This window comes from Typopeltis vanoorti, chromosome 2, assembly GCF_054136105.1.
Source record: "Typopeltis vanoorti isolate ZY-2024b chromosome 2, IOZ_Tvanoo_1.0, whole genome shotgun sequence".
Lineage (NCBI taxonomy): Eukaryota > Metazoa > Arthropoda > Arachnida > Uropygi > Thelyphonidae > Typopeltis > Typopeltis vanoorti.
Genome location: NC_143550.1, coordinates 17,570,006 through 17,588,297, shown reverse-complemented (window position 1 = coordinate 17,588,297; position 18,292 = coordinate 17,570,006). Strand labels below are relative to the sequence as shown.

The following is an 18,292-nucleotide window of genomic DNA, read 5'->3' as shown; positions in this document are numbered from 1 at the left end:
TTACTGAGTAGTTAATGTGTTCATAAAGAAAATTATCTGGTTATTAATCGGATAATATTTTATAAATTTTATGTTGCGTTTTATGTTTCCATTCTAAGTAGCTTTTAAAATGAATGATTTTGAAGATAACGTATGCTAACAAACCACTGGTATACGTACTATTACAATCCTGAATATAGATGTTGGAAAATTTGTGATTTTCGCACAAGACACACACACACACACACAAATGGCGTTTTTTTTTTTAATTTGCAACCAGCGATAAATCTCTCACTTTTCTTTGTTAAACACGAATTCAAGTTTATTGCATTTGTATCTACACTGAATTCATGCCATAATTCAATGTTATGTCTCAGTGTAAAGGTACGTGTGGGCATCCTACTCCAGTCTATTTGGATATACTCACTTCCACCCACAGTGTTAAAGTGAGTGGCAATTATGGGAAAAGATAAACGGTTCCATCGAGTTCGAAAAGGACATGATCGTCAGGGTTCAATCATCTGGTGCTTCAATCTCGAATAACATCCTACCCACGAAAGGTTGTAAATTTATTTTATCTTAGTACGGGAAGTGGGATAAAGGTTGGATACCCCGTTAACCTTATTCTAAAGACCAAACATGAATATTTTCCAAGCCAGTTTAGGTTCTGCACTTTGCGACGTTGTGGTCTCACGTCGAAGATGAAATTATCTTCCGACTAAAGACATCCATCCACATCCATGTCCGAAGTCGGATTCTAACCGACGAACTACTGGGTGGTAACCATCCATTCGGCCAACGAATTGGGCAGCTGACTTGTCCGCTATTGATGACCCACCGTTGTTTATTCAAAAGCTTGAACAGTGGAAGACGTCACACTGTTAGTCTTGTGACGCATTTTACGGACTAATCGACTGTGATCTTACATTTGATGTCGTATTATAACGATGGGAGTGCAGGAACAATATCCGAGATGAGACAATGCACTGTATTCTCGCAGGTGCGCAACTTCGTGAAAGAAAATATCTTTCGCCCTCTCAAAATCTTAAAAAATATTTCTCCTTACAAGGTCATCTTCGAAAGCGATAACTGTGGCATCAGGGGCGCATCAGCTAAACGCTCGAGGACTGAAAAACAAAAACGGAATGGTTCGAGAAGTTGCATTTCCGAATACACCACCAGATGGATGGCTATTCATTTGGCGTAAACAACACAAATCAGTGGATCGCATGCACAGTTTCATCGTCCAGGACGGTGGGGGATGGTGTTGTCGCATATTGACCAACATGATGTGTGTGATAATTTGGTTTAAAGACTCACCCACCAAGAGAGGTTGTAAGCTTAAGCACATTAGTGCCGTAAGTGTTGGTTAAGAGTTTCTGTAATATTTTTACGTTTGCACTTTTATTTGTATTTGGTCTAATCCATAAAAACCCTTCTAGAGATTCAGCTCTACAGATAATCACCGCTCTGCTTATTGGATGCCCGAAGTTGATGTTTCAAACCACTTCGGGTCTCCAGTAAGCAGGGCGGATGTCTCACGCCACCCTGCTATGAAATATAGGAGATATCAATTTCATTGTAAGACAATGAAATTGATATCTCTCACCTGTTCTCAGAACGATAATGAGCGATGCCACCGTCCCAACACTGGCAGTAAGAAATTTGTTTGAGGAACACAATGGAATGTCCCCATTGTGTTCCTCAAACAAATTTCTTGATTGACCCATCTTGATTGACCACTGATTTAAAGGTTTCGTGTGAATGGCGACAACACGATATTAGACAGGAGAATTCACTTTTATATCAATGCATAGAGTGCCCTAGGAAGAATTTGCTAGACTTCAGATTCCTTGAATGATTTTAAGCTGTTTAACTTAAAAACGTACAGGAATCGTATATAAATATTTATTAGCTTAATCAAACGTTATTTTTCAATTAGAAGCTACATATTTTGTTTGTTTGATTTCTACAAGCTCTTCCAACATCTTGATCAAAAAGTCCGCCTTTTACTGAAACTGTGTGGTACTGCCACAAAAACGTTTATTTTGAACTTGTTGACGAACCTCACTTTTACCTACAACACCGAACCACGCTGCATACAGCGAAGCACGTCAATAAAAACTGATCGATTAGGAAAATAGGGTCACGAAATCGATGCACATTTAACGTATGTGTAAGAATGCTTCCGATATCACTCTTACCCCTCGGCTTTCCTTTGTCGTTATAAAACCGTAGATGGAAGAATACTTCTCGTTTTGAAATTTAGCCGACGTCTAAAAGTAAGAGCGCTGAATTAAATTATGAAAGGACCCCCCCCCCCAACACACACGTGTGGAATTGGATCTATGTTGATATAAACTTTTTTTGGGCTAAACGAAATTTGAAAGATTCCTCATAGCATCTTGTGTGGACTATATATGCAAGTCATTTTTTGTTTGCTCGTTAAACATAATATTGGGACCGCTGGACTACCACTACGGTATTTCGCAATCTTCTCTTATGGCGAGAGAAAGATCAGGAGCTCTGTTGGAAATATAAATGGCGAAGATAATCCTTATGAGGATTATCTTCGCCATTTTTAGCTGATATCATGAGAACCATTTGCCATCTTTTATATGAATTAACCTTACATATGCGGCACATTAATATCGCAGATGTGGGATGAAGGTCAGATAATCGGGAAGCGACCTCCAAGAAAATTAGTGAAATTTCTCCACCACCTCAAGACATGCAGCACTTGGATTCCTACTCAGTCTGTTTGGAGAGTGGCCAAGCAGTTTAATAGAACTAAGGTTTTCTTCCTTGTCATTTTTTCATTCAATAAAGTGTATCAAAAAGCAGACAACGCAACTTAGTGAAGGGAAATATCTTTCGCCCTATCAAAATATTAACAAGATATTTTTGCATTCACACTGAAATAAATTTTTATGATGCCGGAAAGTTAAAAAAAAAGATATAAGAAAAAGAATCGCTTCTTTCAGAAAGTAACACTTAAAAAGTGGGTATTCATATCTTAAAAGCTAATTCAGTTGTAAAATCTTATGTCATTGATTTTCTTGTAACAGTCGCTTTACAGTGAATGATTTCATTACCAGGTGAACGGGCGGGACCTGTCGAAAGCCACCCACGAAGAAGCAATAGAAGCCTTTCGCTCAGCCAAAGATCCGATTGTGGTAGAAGTGCTAAGGAAGTCTTCGAAACCTCAAGTTCCTCCTCCTCCTCCAAGCATGATGACTGAAAGTCCCCTTTCGTCTCCCGAATCCCCCACATACTGCGACAGTTCCACTCAAACTGAGTGGACGGGAGGCTGGGAGTCTCCGCCCATGGGTCTCTTTCCCTTCAGCCAGACAAGGTGAGTGCCTAATGAGCAATTTATATAGCATTCATAAGACGTACTTTTTTAGAATAAGGAAAGGATGTATTTTTAAGTAGACAGGTTTTGGATCAGCGGGATGCGGATCGATATAATTCTTAGCCCCTTTTCTACACTGCTGATGTGGTTGAAATATTTTTCTTTTTTCACTGCGGGGAAACAAAGTGTAGGCCATTGAGATCTTCGAACAATTCGGAAACTCAATATTGTGAACAAATCTCTCCGTAGATTATAATGCGTAGTTTTTTTTTCCACTGCAGATCGCGAAGCGACGTTTCAGAAAAACAGCGTTAAGGGTTTCCTAATTGCTACTCTACAATGCCGATCAACATTTAATTATTTATTTGTAATTAATTTGAATTACTTTGTGAGTCATACTGAGGTATGGTATTAGCTGATAATCAAGAAGTACAATGTAGACTAAAAGTTGAATTTTTTTTTTAACAGTTAAATTCGAAAATAATCCCCGAATCCATTTTTCCTTCTAGATGTACCCTTCAATATTTATTCAGACCAGCGGGGAACTTGAAAACATACGCCGAGTTCTATGGAAACTAAATTATAAATCCATTCCCGGAAAGATTTAGTGCACTGCGATATTTGCTTTGTTGAAAAAACTCTTTTGTTGGTTTACTCGCTGCATGAAGGAAATATCGAATTGATCTCTCTCTCTCTCTCTCTCTAACACACACACACACAAGCAATGTGTGCTTACCCGCTGCTGTGTGACGCTCTTGAATACCGTGATTCTTATGAATGAAACTACAGGAAGAATAGAAAACGGCATTTTTAAATACACTTTTCCCCGTTTCTTTCGTTCGATTCACGTGAACCAACCCCCCCCCACCTCCCTCCCTCTACAACAGAACTAAAATTATAAGGGAGAAAATCGCTCCTCCCCTGTTATTGGATTAAGTTAAATTTTGCTTTCCTGAGCAAAACGACTCAAGAGGATTTATTGTTGTTTAGGTGAGAATATTTCTATTGGTATTCAAACGTTGTATTAATTTTTAATTTATAGCTCTTTCTGAGTCAGAATGGGAAATAGTATAGATGTAGAGCGCCATCTAAATCGCTTCTTGATGCAAGCGATAAATGAATTTAATGCATGCGTCAATAAACAATGAAAAAAAGTAAAGAAAACGCTTCTGATGACTGCTGCATAAAAATGTGCGGTTCTAACAAAGTTAAAGCAGTTGAAAGAAGCCACACGAACGGAATCAAAATTGGACATTTATAGTGTTATAAATTCATATTAACGCTAGAAGAATGATGCCACAAATACTACAGACTAGAGATTTGGCTTTGTTGTGAACATATTCATTACTAATGCTGTTTTAAAAGATTAGTACAGAAAGAATTGCGTATTTATGTGACAGCAGCAAATAGAATTTTATGGATGGCTGAAATAAATGTACAATATACTATAGTGTATATTTATTCGCGGGAGATTTTAACGCAAAAAAATTCAATTACGTAATTTCTCGAGACGATTAGGGTTCAAAGGACGGACAGACAATTGGCACATTCTGTTACAAAGAGATAAACTGCATGTATATACGGTATATATATATATATATATATATATATATATATATATAATATTTTTTTAAGTCTCTTGCAAACATCAGAGCCACGGATGAGTTAAAGGTTAAATATTCGGAAACGCTAAACTTTTTAAGCTGCTCCAGGCCTCCAAGAAGCAAAGTAATGATCTGCACCGGGCGATGAACAGTCTTCGAAAAGAGCGCTAAAGAACTAAATGGATACGGAAAAATGACGACGGCTTTTTGATAAGATAGAAAAGCGTCTAACTTTCAAGAATACACAATATAAAAGGTTAATGTAGTGAAAAGATTTAGCACTGGAGGCGCTCATCGTTTGAGGCAAAAGGGTTGTTATTAATCTACTCACTAAAGTTGGTGGATCGAAGAGTGTGATAGCACTGCATTAATGATGATATCACCTTAAATGCCATAAAATAAAAAAAAGCTTGAAAATATGCATATTAAAGAAAAGCGACGATATATCTAAAATAGAAATCTTGGACTTATGTAGAGATATGCAAGTTCGTCGAAGAAAACGTTTCCACGTATCAGTTTAATCCCCGCTTTATAAAATGGTTCGATGAATTGATTTGAAGAGAGTACCAGTAAAAAATAAAATAACTTGCCATCAAGCAATTAAAGAAAAAAAATGAAAATGTAACATCTGTAATCAATCTCTTCGCGGGGATGAGTTCTTGATGTTCTATTTTCTTACTGTTATAGTGAATCAAATTAGAAGACAATTTAAAGAAATCACCAGCAACGTTACAATTTTACCTGAAGCACTGCATCTCATGTCTCTTGTGATCTTCCACCAGAAAGGCATCCGAAGAATCTTGAAAAACCTCTGGATAAAAAAAAAAACTTCTGTCCTGTTGGAATCATACTAATTGTGCTCAAGGAGATGTGCTCATGAACTATCCCTTTTTCTCTCACTTCTGTGTTGTCTCAACTAATGGAGAATTTCGTCAATAGTTAACTAATGAGCGATTACCAATATGGATTTCGCCAATCAATATCCTTAGCAGATCTGATCTAACCATCACTCATTTGCCCTCGTACAAGTCCCACCCTTGTACAAGTGCAATGGAAACAGTTTGGAATAACTTGTTCTGTTACGCAATTCCAAGGTATTTGATGGGTTTGGTAACAAGAATTTCTCAGCAAATTTCCATCTTACATTCTGCTTTCCTCTCTTTGTAACTGGATTTCCAATTTTCTCTCACTGGAACTCTCTCTCTCTCTCTCCGATTTTGCTATTAATGCTGTTGTTCCTCACGGCTCTGTTATTTCACTCGTCTTCTTCCTCATATACACGAAAGAATTGCTCTCACTCATCTTAAACCTATTCACGGTTTCCCTGATGATACCACTCCACACTCACCTTACTCATATGACAAACCGTGCATCATTCAAATATCTTGGGCTACAATAAAAGTGCCAGTATCGATGATCACTCTGTAATGATCACTCGTGCATCATTCTGTAATGCGCCAATAACAACCTTAAATGGTCCCAAACGTGTGTTTTCTCTCTCGCAAAACGACCTTATTCCTTCCACCCCCTTAATTTTGACAATGCTCACCTTAGCAGTCGCTCAGTCTTTCTTCTCGTACTGACTCTCAACCTTTCCCAGCAAAATCTTGTACGCCATCCTCAACTTCCAGAATATAAAGAATTATCTTTCGCTTAAGACTTTATATTTTCATCTGTCTACTTAAAGCTACAAATCCATCCAATCTTGGGATACGGCTCTCAAATTTTGCCTGTTGCACCTAAGCCCTCTCTAAGGTTCTGCATGCTGTTCATAAGAGAGCGAAAGCAGTTTAGTAGATTACTTTCTCTGTCTTTCTCTCACGCACACTTACACTCTTCAGCTACTCTCTCGGACAGTTTTCTACAGATATTTCCATGGGTGACGTTCAGAAGAACTATCATCCATTATACCCCATTTCTGCTAAACTTACAAGAATATGAGCAACAGCTGTCCAACATCATTTTACAGTCGAATTGATGATTTACCTGACTAGATACTCCCGTTTATCTTTCATTCCATTAACCTTACTGCTGTAGATCAGCCTTCCATGAAGTATTCTCCCAAGACTTCAGCTCTTTAAGAGGAATATCAACAGTTACTTTGCTCTTAACCTCAAGCCTACACGTTGGCATTTATTTGCTACGAACTTCGCAACCTCTGCTCTGTTGGGGGTGATTAAAATGAGGATAATAACGCAATTAGTGTCGGAGAGGAAACGCAGTTTATTTTAATTGGGGTGGCTCTTTATAGATAATGTTAAAGATTTAAAACAAATCGAACACTTTGTTAGAAAAAAATGGCGCTGACCTTGTAAAACATGTCTTCAGAGCATGGGCGTTTTAAAACAGGGGCTGGTGCGACTCAGACACAGGAGAACAAGAGTAGGTGGATGAAATCTCTCGCTGAAATAAAATGCAACATAAAACGAGTCATTGAGTAAATATGGGTTTAAATTATAGAAGATGAATTTTAAAGGCATATAGAACTTCTTAGAGAAGGTAAAAGTTGAAGTGGTAAAGGATGAATTTAAGAATAAAAGAGAAGAACAAAATGTCTTAAGAAATAGAGAATTATTGAGTGGCTTTTATCAGATGAGTTCAAAGACTTATAGGATAAAGTCAATTTCAGACATCGTGCCCAAACAGGACTTTTGCTACACTCGAAGACAATCGCGCATAATTCGTAACATTATGTGTCGCTGAAATTTTAAGTTAGTACAGCTGCAGACACCAAATAACTGATCTCCTGCTAGCGTGTTTCTATATAGAACTTACAATGAGAAATGCAATCAACTCTTTCTTAGAATGAAAAACACTTTAAAAAGATGTACGAAACTTAATGATTCGATCAATTCTAACTTTTTCGAAAAACAAGGAAGCCAAAAAGGCACTGCTTTTAGGCAGAAGACCAGATGGTGGCTGCGATGTATTTCTGCTGTTGGCTGAATTTAACAGAAAACATTATGACCACATGCGTACTCAAATATATCTACGAATATTTTAAACATGTTTGTATTTCTCTCTTCCTCAAAAAGTAGACACTTCTCATCCCTTGAGTTCATAGAGAAATTCCAATAATCTTTTTCTAAAAGATTATCGGATTTTTTTATTATTTCTAATTAATAGAAATATTTGAATGCTCTGTTGGCAACTTATTCTGAAAGCCTGTTTTACTGTTACCAGTTTCGGTTATTCCTGAATTCGATTCAAGCTTCACAAGAACTGGGATTATGGTAACTTCTTGGACAAATAATAATTCTAACATTTTTATTTCATGGGCGCATTTCAGTGGTATTAATAATTCGATGCTCATCCATACGCATGGGGAATATGCTGTCAACAGCCATTTTTGTGAGAGTTCTCGGGACTGTGACCCCACTTTCTTCTCTCCTCTCGATGCCACGGGCGAATGTCAATATCGAGACTTCGATATCACTTCCGCTCTGCTGTGACGAATCGTTGCTGGACTTGGGATCTCCTCCCCCCCATGTTCGGCATCTGTTTTCGAAATGAAATCCCATGTGCTCTGTTCGCACACTGCTGCTTATTAGATTAGTTAAAATAATTTTCAGCAATGGTGAAAAGTAAACTTACCTAAGTTGAAAAAGCGAACGGGGTTTCATTGGAGCGGTGTCGCCTAAACTGAAGTACGACTCACTTGTTTAGTATTGAAGGCTGCAGTGCAGACGTCTTTTTCCGGAAGCATCGCTTCAGATATTTTTTTAAATCCTCTTACAAAAAAGGTTGGTACGCTGTCATCATATTAGTACCATGGATGAGCTAAATAATTCGGATAACCTGCTCTGGAGACCAACCATAATTCTTTTCAAGGCACTTCAGGCCTCCACTGAATATGGTGGTAGTCGATTTTCGTCACATCCTGGAAAAAATCTTTCACTATCTAACGACTTTCACAAAAATCCAAACCACATTGAGATTAGAACCTTCAGGCACTTGGTTAATAAGTGGAGATGTTGTCTGGTATATTTTGATATCAAGTAAGTGGTTAGCTGCATAATAACGCTTGTGTTTAATTTAAAACAGCCAAAAAACCCAAAGCTGCAATTAAACATAGCTGTTATTAAGGAAAAAAAAAAGCTATTAACTTTTTTTTTTTTTTTGGAGAATATTTTTTTCTGAGAGATACCAGTGAAACATCTGCGGTTGTTCCATTATTATTTGAAATCTGGAACATATAAAGACAACTCAAGTGCCCAACTATCATTCAGAGGTTTGTCTGAAATAACGATTTGTATTTAAGTCATCTCATAGATATTAGAAAACATGGCCATTAATAACAATAATCTTAAAGTAATATTTTAACTTTCTAAAAATTTTGAATTTATTGAATTGCCATTTTATTACATTAAATTTGGAATCATCATTCAGTATCGTTACACTTCGGAGGAGAGGAAAATGTAACTATGACATACGGGAAGGCGGAGATAAGGGAAATATTAAACACAAAGTAAACAAAAGATTTTCTTAGAAAAAAACAGGATTTTTCTGTATATTAGAATGCTCCGCATATTTACACAGATCTTTTGCGAGCTAGTACTGTTTGTTTTGATAAGAAGCAAGAACAATTATATTTAAATACTTGCCATACAAGTGTAGGTTGTTCCTAAAGTCGAGTTGAATTCTAATCGAGTAATGGCTGGTCGCTGCATATATCTTAACAAATTTAGAGGGCAGTGAGGGAAAAAAAAAGCAGGTAGGCAGAACACAAACTGATCGAAACGAATAGAACACTGCTGCAAATGTTTATGCGCCTCGTTCCTGTTGTCGGTGGATTTTCTCATTAAGTTTTCAGAACAAACCGTGGCGGTGTACGCCACAGATTTGCATCCTTTACTGCATAAATTCGACTTTCATGGTTTAACTAGTACTTAAAAGCCAAACAACGCTCGCGTTTTGATTTGCATGGTGCTGAGCTCGCAGATGGTGGACTGGACAGCATCGAATGGAGTACCTCAGGGAATAATGAGAACATCCGTTGAGGTACATCCAAACGTACTCGGTTGTTGTTGTAGTACGAAAACCGACTGTCATTTTGGGAGAAATACAATTCTAGTGCATGTTCAACATTTAACTAGATTCGTTCCCGGAGAGTTGTATCTATAATCCAACTAACGATTGCATAAATTATGGTTGTGACAATTTCAGGAATCTGATAATTTTAACGTTATTTATATAAATCGATTTTAAATCAAAGTTGATTTCGTAATATATTTTCGCAGTATAAACTTCAGCGTTCCCACAAGACAAAAACACACTGAGTATCATCTTTTTCACGGGCGTTTCACATAAAAACATATTCATAATGAATCGCATTTCTTTTACTTTTCTCGGCAACTTACTCTTCCTGGATGTCTAGCTGACGTCCACCAGAACCTTACCGAAAGAGGACCACTTCATTCTTCACGAGTTAAGTAAAAGGTAGTTGATTGTCTCGCGTGGTACTCGCACTTTAGGTTGAGCACCAGCATTGCTGATATAGAGGAGTCGTGAGTAGATCGAGTTTCAAGGATTCAGAATATTTAGGGGAGAATTTTGTATTCAAGTGATGATTTACTAATTTAGTTGCATTTATTTTATATGATATCGGGAACGTACGTAAATATTACTTTAGCCTTCCTGAATCAGTAAATCCTACACAGAAACTAGATATTTACTTCAGAAATTTTAAATTCTTAACGATTTTCTAGAACAGATGATTGGAGATGGTAAGCTAAGATTTGTAGTTTTATCGCTGTGTGATGTTAAATATTCATATGGTTTATTTCATTTATATTCAGCCTTGTGCAGTCCGCCTCCCACCAGATGTCACTGCTGGATGATGATGTTATGGACCATCACTATGAAACGCTAATGGAAGACCAAGATCAAGAAGAGGAGGAAGTAGGTTGCGAGGTGGAGTACGAGGTATTTGTCGTAATCACTTTCGTCTCTAATTATATTTAGTGATGAAGCGTTTATATGTGTGCGCGCGCGTTAAAAACGAGACCATACAACCATATTTCAGCCCAGAAGACAAGTCCGGCCCTAAAGGTCCGTGAATTGAGACCTGTCTCTAAAACTACTCAGTTCCGTTTCTTAAGATCGCCCCTGATAAATTGCATTTCGACAAATTTGGAATTGTTTACCAGTGCCTAATATCTTTAGTAAGTAATGTTTAGTACCCGAGCAAGTTTTGTTCTTGAAGCATTTTATATGAAGGACATTATCAGTAAAAAGTTTTAAAAAAATGCTAGTTCTGCGCAGTTGCTATCAATAAGTGGCATTCCGTTATGTGAAATTCTATAGAATGCTTAAGCGCCTACCGTTTATACACAACGCAATAACAGAGTGAATGAAAATTATGTAAAAACTAAAATTACTATTCGATATGAAATAACCATCAAAATTGAAATTAACTGCATTAAGCATTGCCGCATATCGGGTTGCTACGGCATCAAACACTTGCATTAAAGTTCGAATGTGTTCAGTCGAAGGAACATGAGTAGGGAAAACATTAATGACAATGAAGTTATAATTTAACGCATATTACACTGTTAGATTTTCCCTCCACATGGCACCTTCTGATGCATGTTGAATCAGCAGTTCCATTCGATGTGAATCCCACACATGAATATTACAAAGTTATAGCATATCACTACGTGGCGTGGATTGAGCATTAAACAAGCCGGCAACCTCATGAAATTCATTGAAAATCTAAAGTTATTCATCAAACATTAATCAGCCAGGCTCGCCCAGATTGTAGTGTTCACACCATTCGTCTCAGAGTTTTGAAATAAAAGTTCTTCTCTCTTCTACGTGTTAGGCCTACTGGCCTGTTACAGACTATCTTAAGTCGTACACGTCCCGAGGACAAAGTAACTAGCCCTATGTCTCCCGGTATATTCTATGGCTGTAGCTGCATGTGTTAACGGGGCCGGTTTGCTTGCTTGCGGGAGGAAACACCCCCAGATAAACTGGGGAGAAAAACCCTGCTGTTCACGCCCAAGACCGGCTAACGTGGCTATGTCTAAGAAAGATCCTTAAGCTCCTCACGTCGGCGACGAGAATCGAACTCAGGACACACCTTTCCCCTTCACATTGCACCTTCTGATGCATGTTGAATCAGCAGTTCCATCCTATGTGAATCCCACACATGAAAGATTGCATATGGGTGCGAAGCGCATAACCACTAGGCTAACCGCGCGGACTGAAATTAAAGTTAATGTGAAATGTCTGCAGTACGGTTGTTTCATAACTCGCTGGTTCTCTGCACGTTCGAGAAACCTCGTGGAGTGCACGAGCCACAGTTGAAGAAACAATCCGTCAACAGATATATAGTGGTATCTCGCTAATCCGAACTAATAATAATCAGATTCTAATGGTACATCAATTTAATTCTGTAAATAAATTAACTGATAGAAAAAAGCTACTAATGTAAAACAAAAAATAATACAGGACACAAGTTTATTTTAATAAAAAAACTTAATTTGTGTGTACCTGTATTGTAGGGGATTCTGATTTAATAAAATTGCACAGTTCAATGCGTAACTTAATTTGTGTAAAAAATATCACTTTATTGCACACAACACAAAAAAAGTTTCACAAAATAACAAAAAAGCGTTTTTTATTTCTTTGTAAAAAAGTCACCGATTTTCTTTTTCTTCTTGGAAAAAGCTCCCAGAAGAAGCATTCGAAAAAGCTTCTTCTGGGAGCTGTATTAGCAATAAAATTTTATGGAATGGCGTATCATTCTGCTTAGCCCATTCTATACGCATATTAAAACTGTCCGCTGCCTCTTCATGTTTTAATTTTTTTCCTTCGAGATCGTCATCTAATTCATTTTGTATCGTCATATTTATATTTTCAGCATCTGATTTCATTTCGAACTCGCTTTCCGTTCTACCTGTAATCCATTCTGTAACATCTGTTTGTGAAATTTCAACATCTGGATTTATGTTTTTAACCAAATTATACACATTTGTGATTCATGCCGACAATACAGTACGTACTGTACAGTATAAAAAAGCAAACGTGAACACACAATACATCAAAATAGGCCTCCATTATAACCGTGCAATCGACAGTATGAAAAAAATACTGTACTGTAATAATAATAATAAAATAAATAATAATAGTTAAAATAATAATTATTAAATAAAAATAATAATACGTAATAAATAAAACTTTTTTCTTTTAAACCGAAGTCCGGATTACTGGAAGGTTCGGATTAGCGAGATACCACTGTAATTCATTGGAATTAATCCTGTAAATAGAAATAAATACTGGAAACATTTTAGTTATTTAATTTTATATAAATTATATATATATATATATATATATATAATTTTATATAAATTTAATTTTATATAAATTATATATATATATATATATATATATATATATATATATATAGCGACTATTTTAAGCATGCGGCACTCATTATAATTTAAGCACGATAGATTTTCTGGTTATAATTTAATCTTCGCTTCCGACTGCGACTCAATACTTCAATCTGCTTTTCTTGATTAATTTGGAGAATCAAGTGATACGAGTTGATTGGCGATTAATCCTCTATCTTATTTCCATAAACAGATGCGAAATTAAATAGTCAAATTCTCCAAACTTTTTACTTTCCGCTGATTTTAGAATGAGGCCGTCTTTGACATAGCGAAATAAAGATATTATTCTGTTTCTCGAAAGCGCTCAAGAAAATATTCCAGAGCATTAGACCGACAGCTCGCTGCATACGTTTTTCTCTAATTGAATATCTCAACTCTCGAAAAGTTCTTAGCAAAGTAGTCCTTAATTGAAAAATCGAATAAACGATAACTTGCAACACCGAAACTGCGAACTCGCCTTCGATAATTTCTTATCTTTCTATTACTAACTTATCAGCAGGTCTCGCTAATTACTGACAAATCGATACAACTGTCAAGATTTAAAATCTTTAAACTCTTCGGCGATTCAGTCGCCATTTCGCTAATAATGTTTTGGATACATTTCACAAACTGTGTAAGCATTTATTAGATCAGTTTTTCGTGTTTGATGCATATAACAGCGCCCCCTTTGGATGGACAGATTTTAATTAAACTTGATATCTTGTTCGGGAAAACGTTTCGAAATTTTTCAAAATAATAGCACTCTCTGTGAACTTGAATTGAATGAAATTTGTTATTTTGTGGGTGGCATTTCCACCCACAAAATTTCCAGAAGGTGGATTGGCTAAGCACCATGTCTGGAGAGAAACCCGATACTTTAAGATATTTCAGGTGTTCCTGGCCAGTGAAGATCGCTGTTTCACAAACCTAGATGGTAAATTGGAGGTTTTGCCCCTTAGCAGGCGTTACCAATGACGAAATATTCAAAAGCACTTTCTTTTGTCTTCATTGTACATTTTGCCTTGTTTAACTAATTTTAAAACCATGCTTGAAATATTTAATGCTGTTGTGGACATCCTTTTGCATTTGTAATACCTGACTACTTGAATATTTTACTCAAAGAAACTGAATCCTTATAATAATTAAAAAAAAAAAAAAACCTTAGCAGTATGAATCAGTTTCACACTCTTTTCTTCGAGTTAATCATTATTTTGCTTATGTGTGGTTCCCACCCACGAAAGATTATTATAAACCTATAATATATTTGTACCGTGGGTGCTCTAAGGATTTTTAGCAATATTATATGTTTTTGTAGTTTCTCATTTATTTTATACGTGGTCCAGAAACAAATCCTTCTGTAGAGACCAAACATTGAACTTTTTCAAGCCACTTCAGGCCTCCAGTAAGGGGGAGGGAATGAAATTCATCTCCCAGCCTGAGTCCAATTTCAATCGTTCAGTATTGTACGAATTAAAACATTTCTTACGTGCATAATCGGGTGCATTTCCACCATTCCTTAAACGGTGCTCCTGATGGGCCTACGTACGGGAAAGGAACAGCGATCCAAATGGTCTTTCATAATGCAATCATATTTTGCAATTTCCCTTTGAAAGCAAAACTTCCTTGGTGTTTTCGAACACCCTCTTCTGAAATAGATCAAATATCGCCCTTCTAAAAGTGGTCTAACCATACAATTATTAACTCTAGCTTGTTTGTATTGACTTCCACTATTAGAGATTCCGTAAATGTACTGTGATGTCAAACTTCGAGCATTGTGTTTGTCTTTCGTTAATTATAAACTTCTCATCGCTTTTTCTCTCCCCCCCCCTTGAACTCTGTACTTTGTTTTGTCGCACTGTGAAGGGTTAGCCCCTTCTCTTTTTTCCCCAAGCGGTTGAAACAGTCATTAGCACTCGCGAATTTCTTTCGGAAAGATAAAGAAACCGTCTACTTCACTTCTCTCATAGAACTTCCCGCTGATTTCTTGACATTAGCTTTTTTATTATTATTATTTGCTTATCTCTAACCTTAATGCAATTAGATTTACTGCATTCGAGGTCACGTGCGGTAACTTAATCCCCGATAACTTCAGAGCCAGAATTTAAAAAAAAAAAAAAAAAAAAAAATTTCTGTGTGCATCCGCATGAGCCATTTGAGTGTTTTGATTCACACATTTTTCTACGCGGATGAATGCATTTAGCTTGGAGCATTTCCCACGCAAGATTGCATTAAACTTTTTTACATTCACGGTCAATATTGCTTGCTTTTTTTATTTCTTCATGTTTTTATCTCATGGTTCCCATCTCTTTATCTCGTTTCCTTTTGCCACTTCATTTCACTTCCTGTTGTGTGTCTCTTTTATTCAAAAATAAAAACGAATTCCTTCTCCATGGAATTCTGTTATTGAGACGCAGCACCAATTAAAATTCTTATTTAAATTCTAAATCTGTTATTAACATTGTAAAATTTGGGGAATGGTCAGCGTGACGTCGGTCGTATATTATTACATTGGCATGCAATACTTCGAAACACCACTTTTGGTTTACGTGCTCTACATCACTAAGATTCGCTTATTTTTGCGATTTATTTTGTGCAAATCGTGTTTATTTTCTTGGTAATTAATAAATAAATAAATTTTGCACATTGCAAGCCTGAATTGGATTATGTAAAAAATAAATACTTAGAAAAAATAAAATAAATAAAAAACCATTATCATACCCACAGTGCTAATGTAAAGGTTTACAAACCTCCTGAGGGTGGGAGTCACTTAAAAAAATATGCTGACGGTGATTTTGAATATCAGTTGATGCTTATTTGTTTCCTTGCAGGTCCCAACTTGACGCGAGCACAGCTACACCGTCATCGCTGTTGTTTGGAACACCAATCTTTCGTGTATTAATAAATAAAATTCTTGTTATGAAGTTCGTCGAGAATTTAGTGAACTGTTTAAAAAAAAATTCATCAAAGTCAGTGCCAAGTTGCCTCGGACTTTAGATGAACTTTGAACTTAACCCGCAATCGTTGTTCTGTTTATTAAACTGCATATAAGGCGGTTATGCACAAAGAACTGCAAGAATTAATACGCTCCATTCGATTACAGAGTAATAAAGAGTCATACGATATCTCGAATCTTCATTCGATCTCAGTGCTCAGGTTAGCAACTGCGACAGAAAGTATGTAGGATGGAATGGGGAGGCGCTATATATAGGACAGAAATCTTAGCAGTTATTGGTAGGAAAGTATGTTGAAAAGTGATATTTTCCCGTCATTTTGAGATGATTATGTCGAGACATGCCCACATTCAGTTCTATGAAGCTTTAATAAAAGGACCAGGCGTCTCGTGGGAGGAGCTACGTTTTCTCCGTTGCCTAGACTACTTCATTAATATATAAATTGATCTTCTTGCAAATATTCTTTCAGTTTCAGTAAAAGGAAAATAAGATGGAACTAAATGTGAAATGGGTAGCACAAAACAAAGCCGTTAACTATATTCAATTTTTCATGCGTTTGTGTCAACCGTCTTGTACAGGGGGAAAGTCATGTTGCCTTTAATTTTTATAGTGCCCGAAGTCTCTGGTCACAAAAACTGTGAATGCACTGACTGTTGACGTCCCAGAAAACAGCGAGCATGAATTTCTGCCATCAGAAGATGCGTTCTGGAACTCCTTTAGTGTTGGAGAATCTTCGACGGTATTCACAGGCGTGTCTCCTATTTTTGTTTCGGCTGGCTCGTTCCCAGCGATAATGTCAGAAGTATTCGCACCCTTCTCATTCCTGTATTTGCAATAACCGCTGGTTATCATAAATGTTCGCAGCTGAATCTTCTGGAAACCCAATTGGCATCCACATTCGGGGAAGACCAGCAATTCTACTGCAATGCTCAAGTCGTATTCGAGTTGCGTTTGCTGTTGTCTTCTGCACACCTTGACGATTTTTTGATCATTTCACAGACATGATTGCTGCGGTAAGTCACGTCAATAGATGTCGATGGCCTCTCGTCTGTCATTCAGGCTCAGACTTGGAGGCTTGAATCGCAACCCATACAGTTCAACATCGAGCAGGAATAGATAGCAATACGCGCGTCGCCATAAACAACTTTTATATCCCGTTAAAAGTCAACCAGTGGAGAAACTTAATTGCTGTCGGCACCGATAAAATTCACTTATTTACTGCTATAATTCGAACTCGCTAGCAGGAATCGAAACTTCGTAAGTGGTCTAAGAACGCCTTGTAATGCTTTAGTTAACGTTAAGAAAAGAATATATTCAATGAAGACGCTGTCAGAAAAAGTATTGACAAGTAAAAGAAAACTCAAAGTGATAATTCCAAGAAACAGCGAGACTCTTCAAAGCATTTGAGTATGAATGAAATCGCAAGCGACATCGAAAAGGTTTTGTAAGAATAGGCAGTTACAGAAGTCCGTATTGTAAAGAACAGAAATCAGCCAGTCAAAAGCAGGTATTAACTCCACCTGTGCGGCGAGCGAGCTTTGAATTATTGCACCGTCAGGTGTGAGAGTTCAGTGCGTTGCTTAAACAGCGATGTCTGGAAATGCACCTTCTGGTAATTTGAATCAGTCACATCACCTGATTCGATGTTTAGTTGCACTCTGCCAAGCGTGAAGCGATGTTGCGCCAGCTGTCATGAGGTGGCATCATCCCGGCCATTCATGGAGCTCACAAATTCTCGTATGCACCGACCAAGATGGATCGATTAAACATATGAAGTCGACAAGCTGCCACTGTCGACTCTACTCCTTTCTCTCTCTCTTTTCCGCGAAAGTTTGTCAACAATTAGAGGTGGTAGCAATTAAACGAATATTTTACAATCATTCATTATCCGGGCCCTTTTTTTTATTTGATCACTACTTGATTCGTGTGCTGAATTTCAAAAGAGCTTAGCATTGCTAGTTCTACCGATGCGATATTGATCTCCGTTATATACAGTTACACGGCTAATTAGTTCAAAGTGAACTC

The 18,292-nt window shown here is 37.1% G+C and overlaps 1 protein-coding gene across 1 annotated transcript in view; it reads left to right on the top strand.

The window, feature by feature from the left end:
* The window catches only part of LOC150108852 (E3 ubiquitin-protein ligase PDZRN3-like), a 152,573-nt gene that overhangs the window by 106,862 nt on the left and 27,419 nt on the right, over positions 1–18,292 (top strand). The window contains exons 2-3 of the mRNA XM_090403760.1: positions 3,078–3,334; positions 10,737–10,863. Of these exons, the coding sequence (XP_090259886.1) occupies positions 3,078–3,334; positions 10,737–10,863 (384 nt within the window). The remainder of the gene's footprint in view (positions 1–3,077; positions 3,335–10,736; positions 10,864–18,292) is intronic.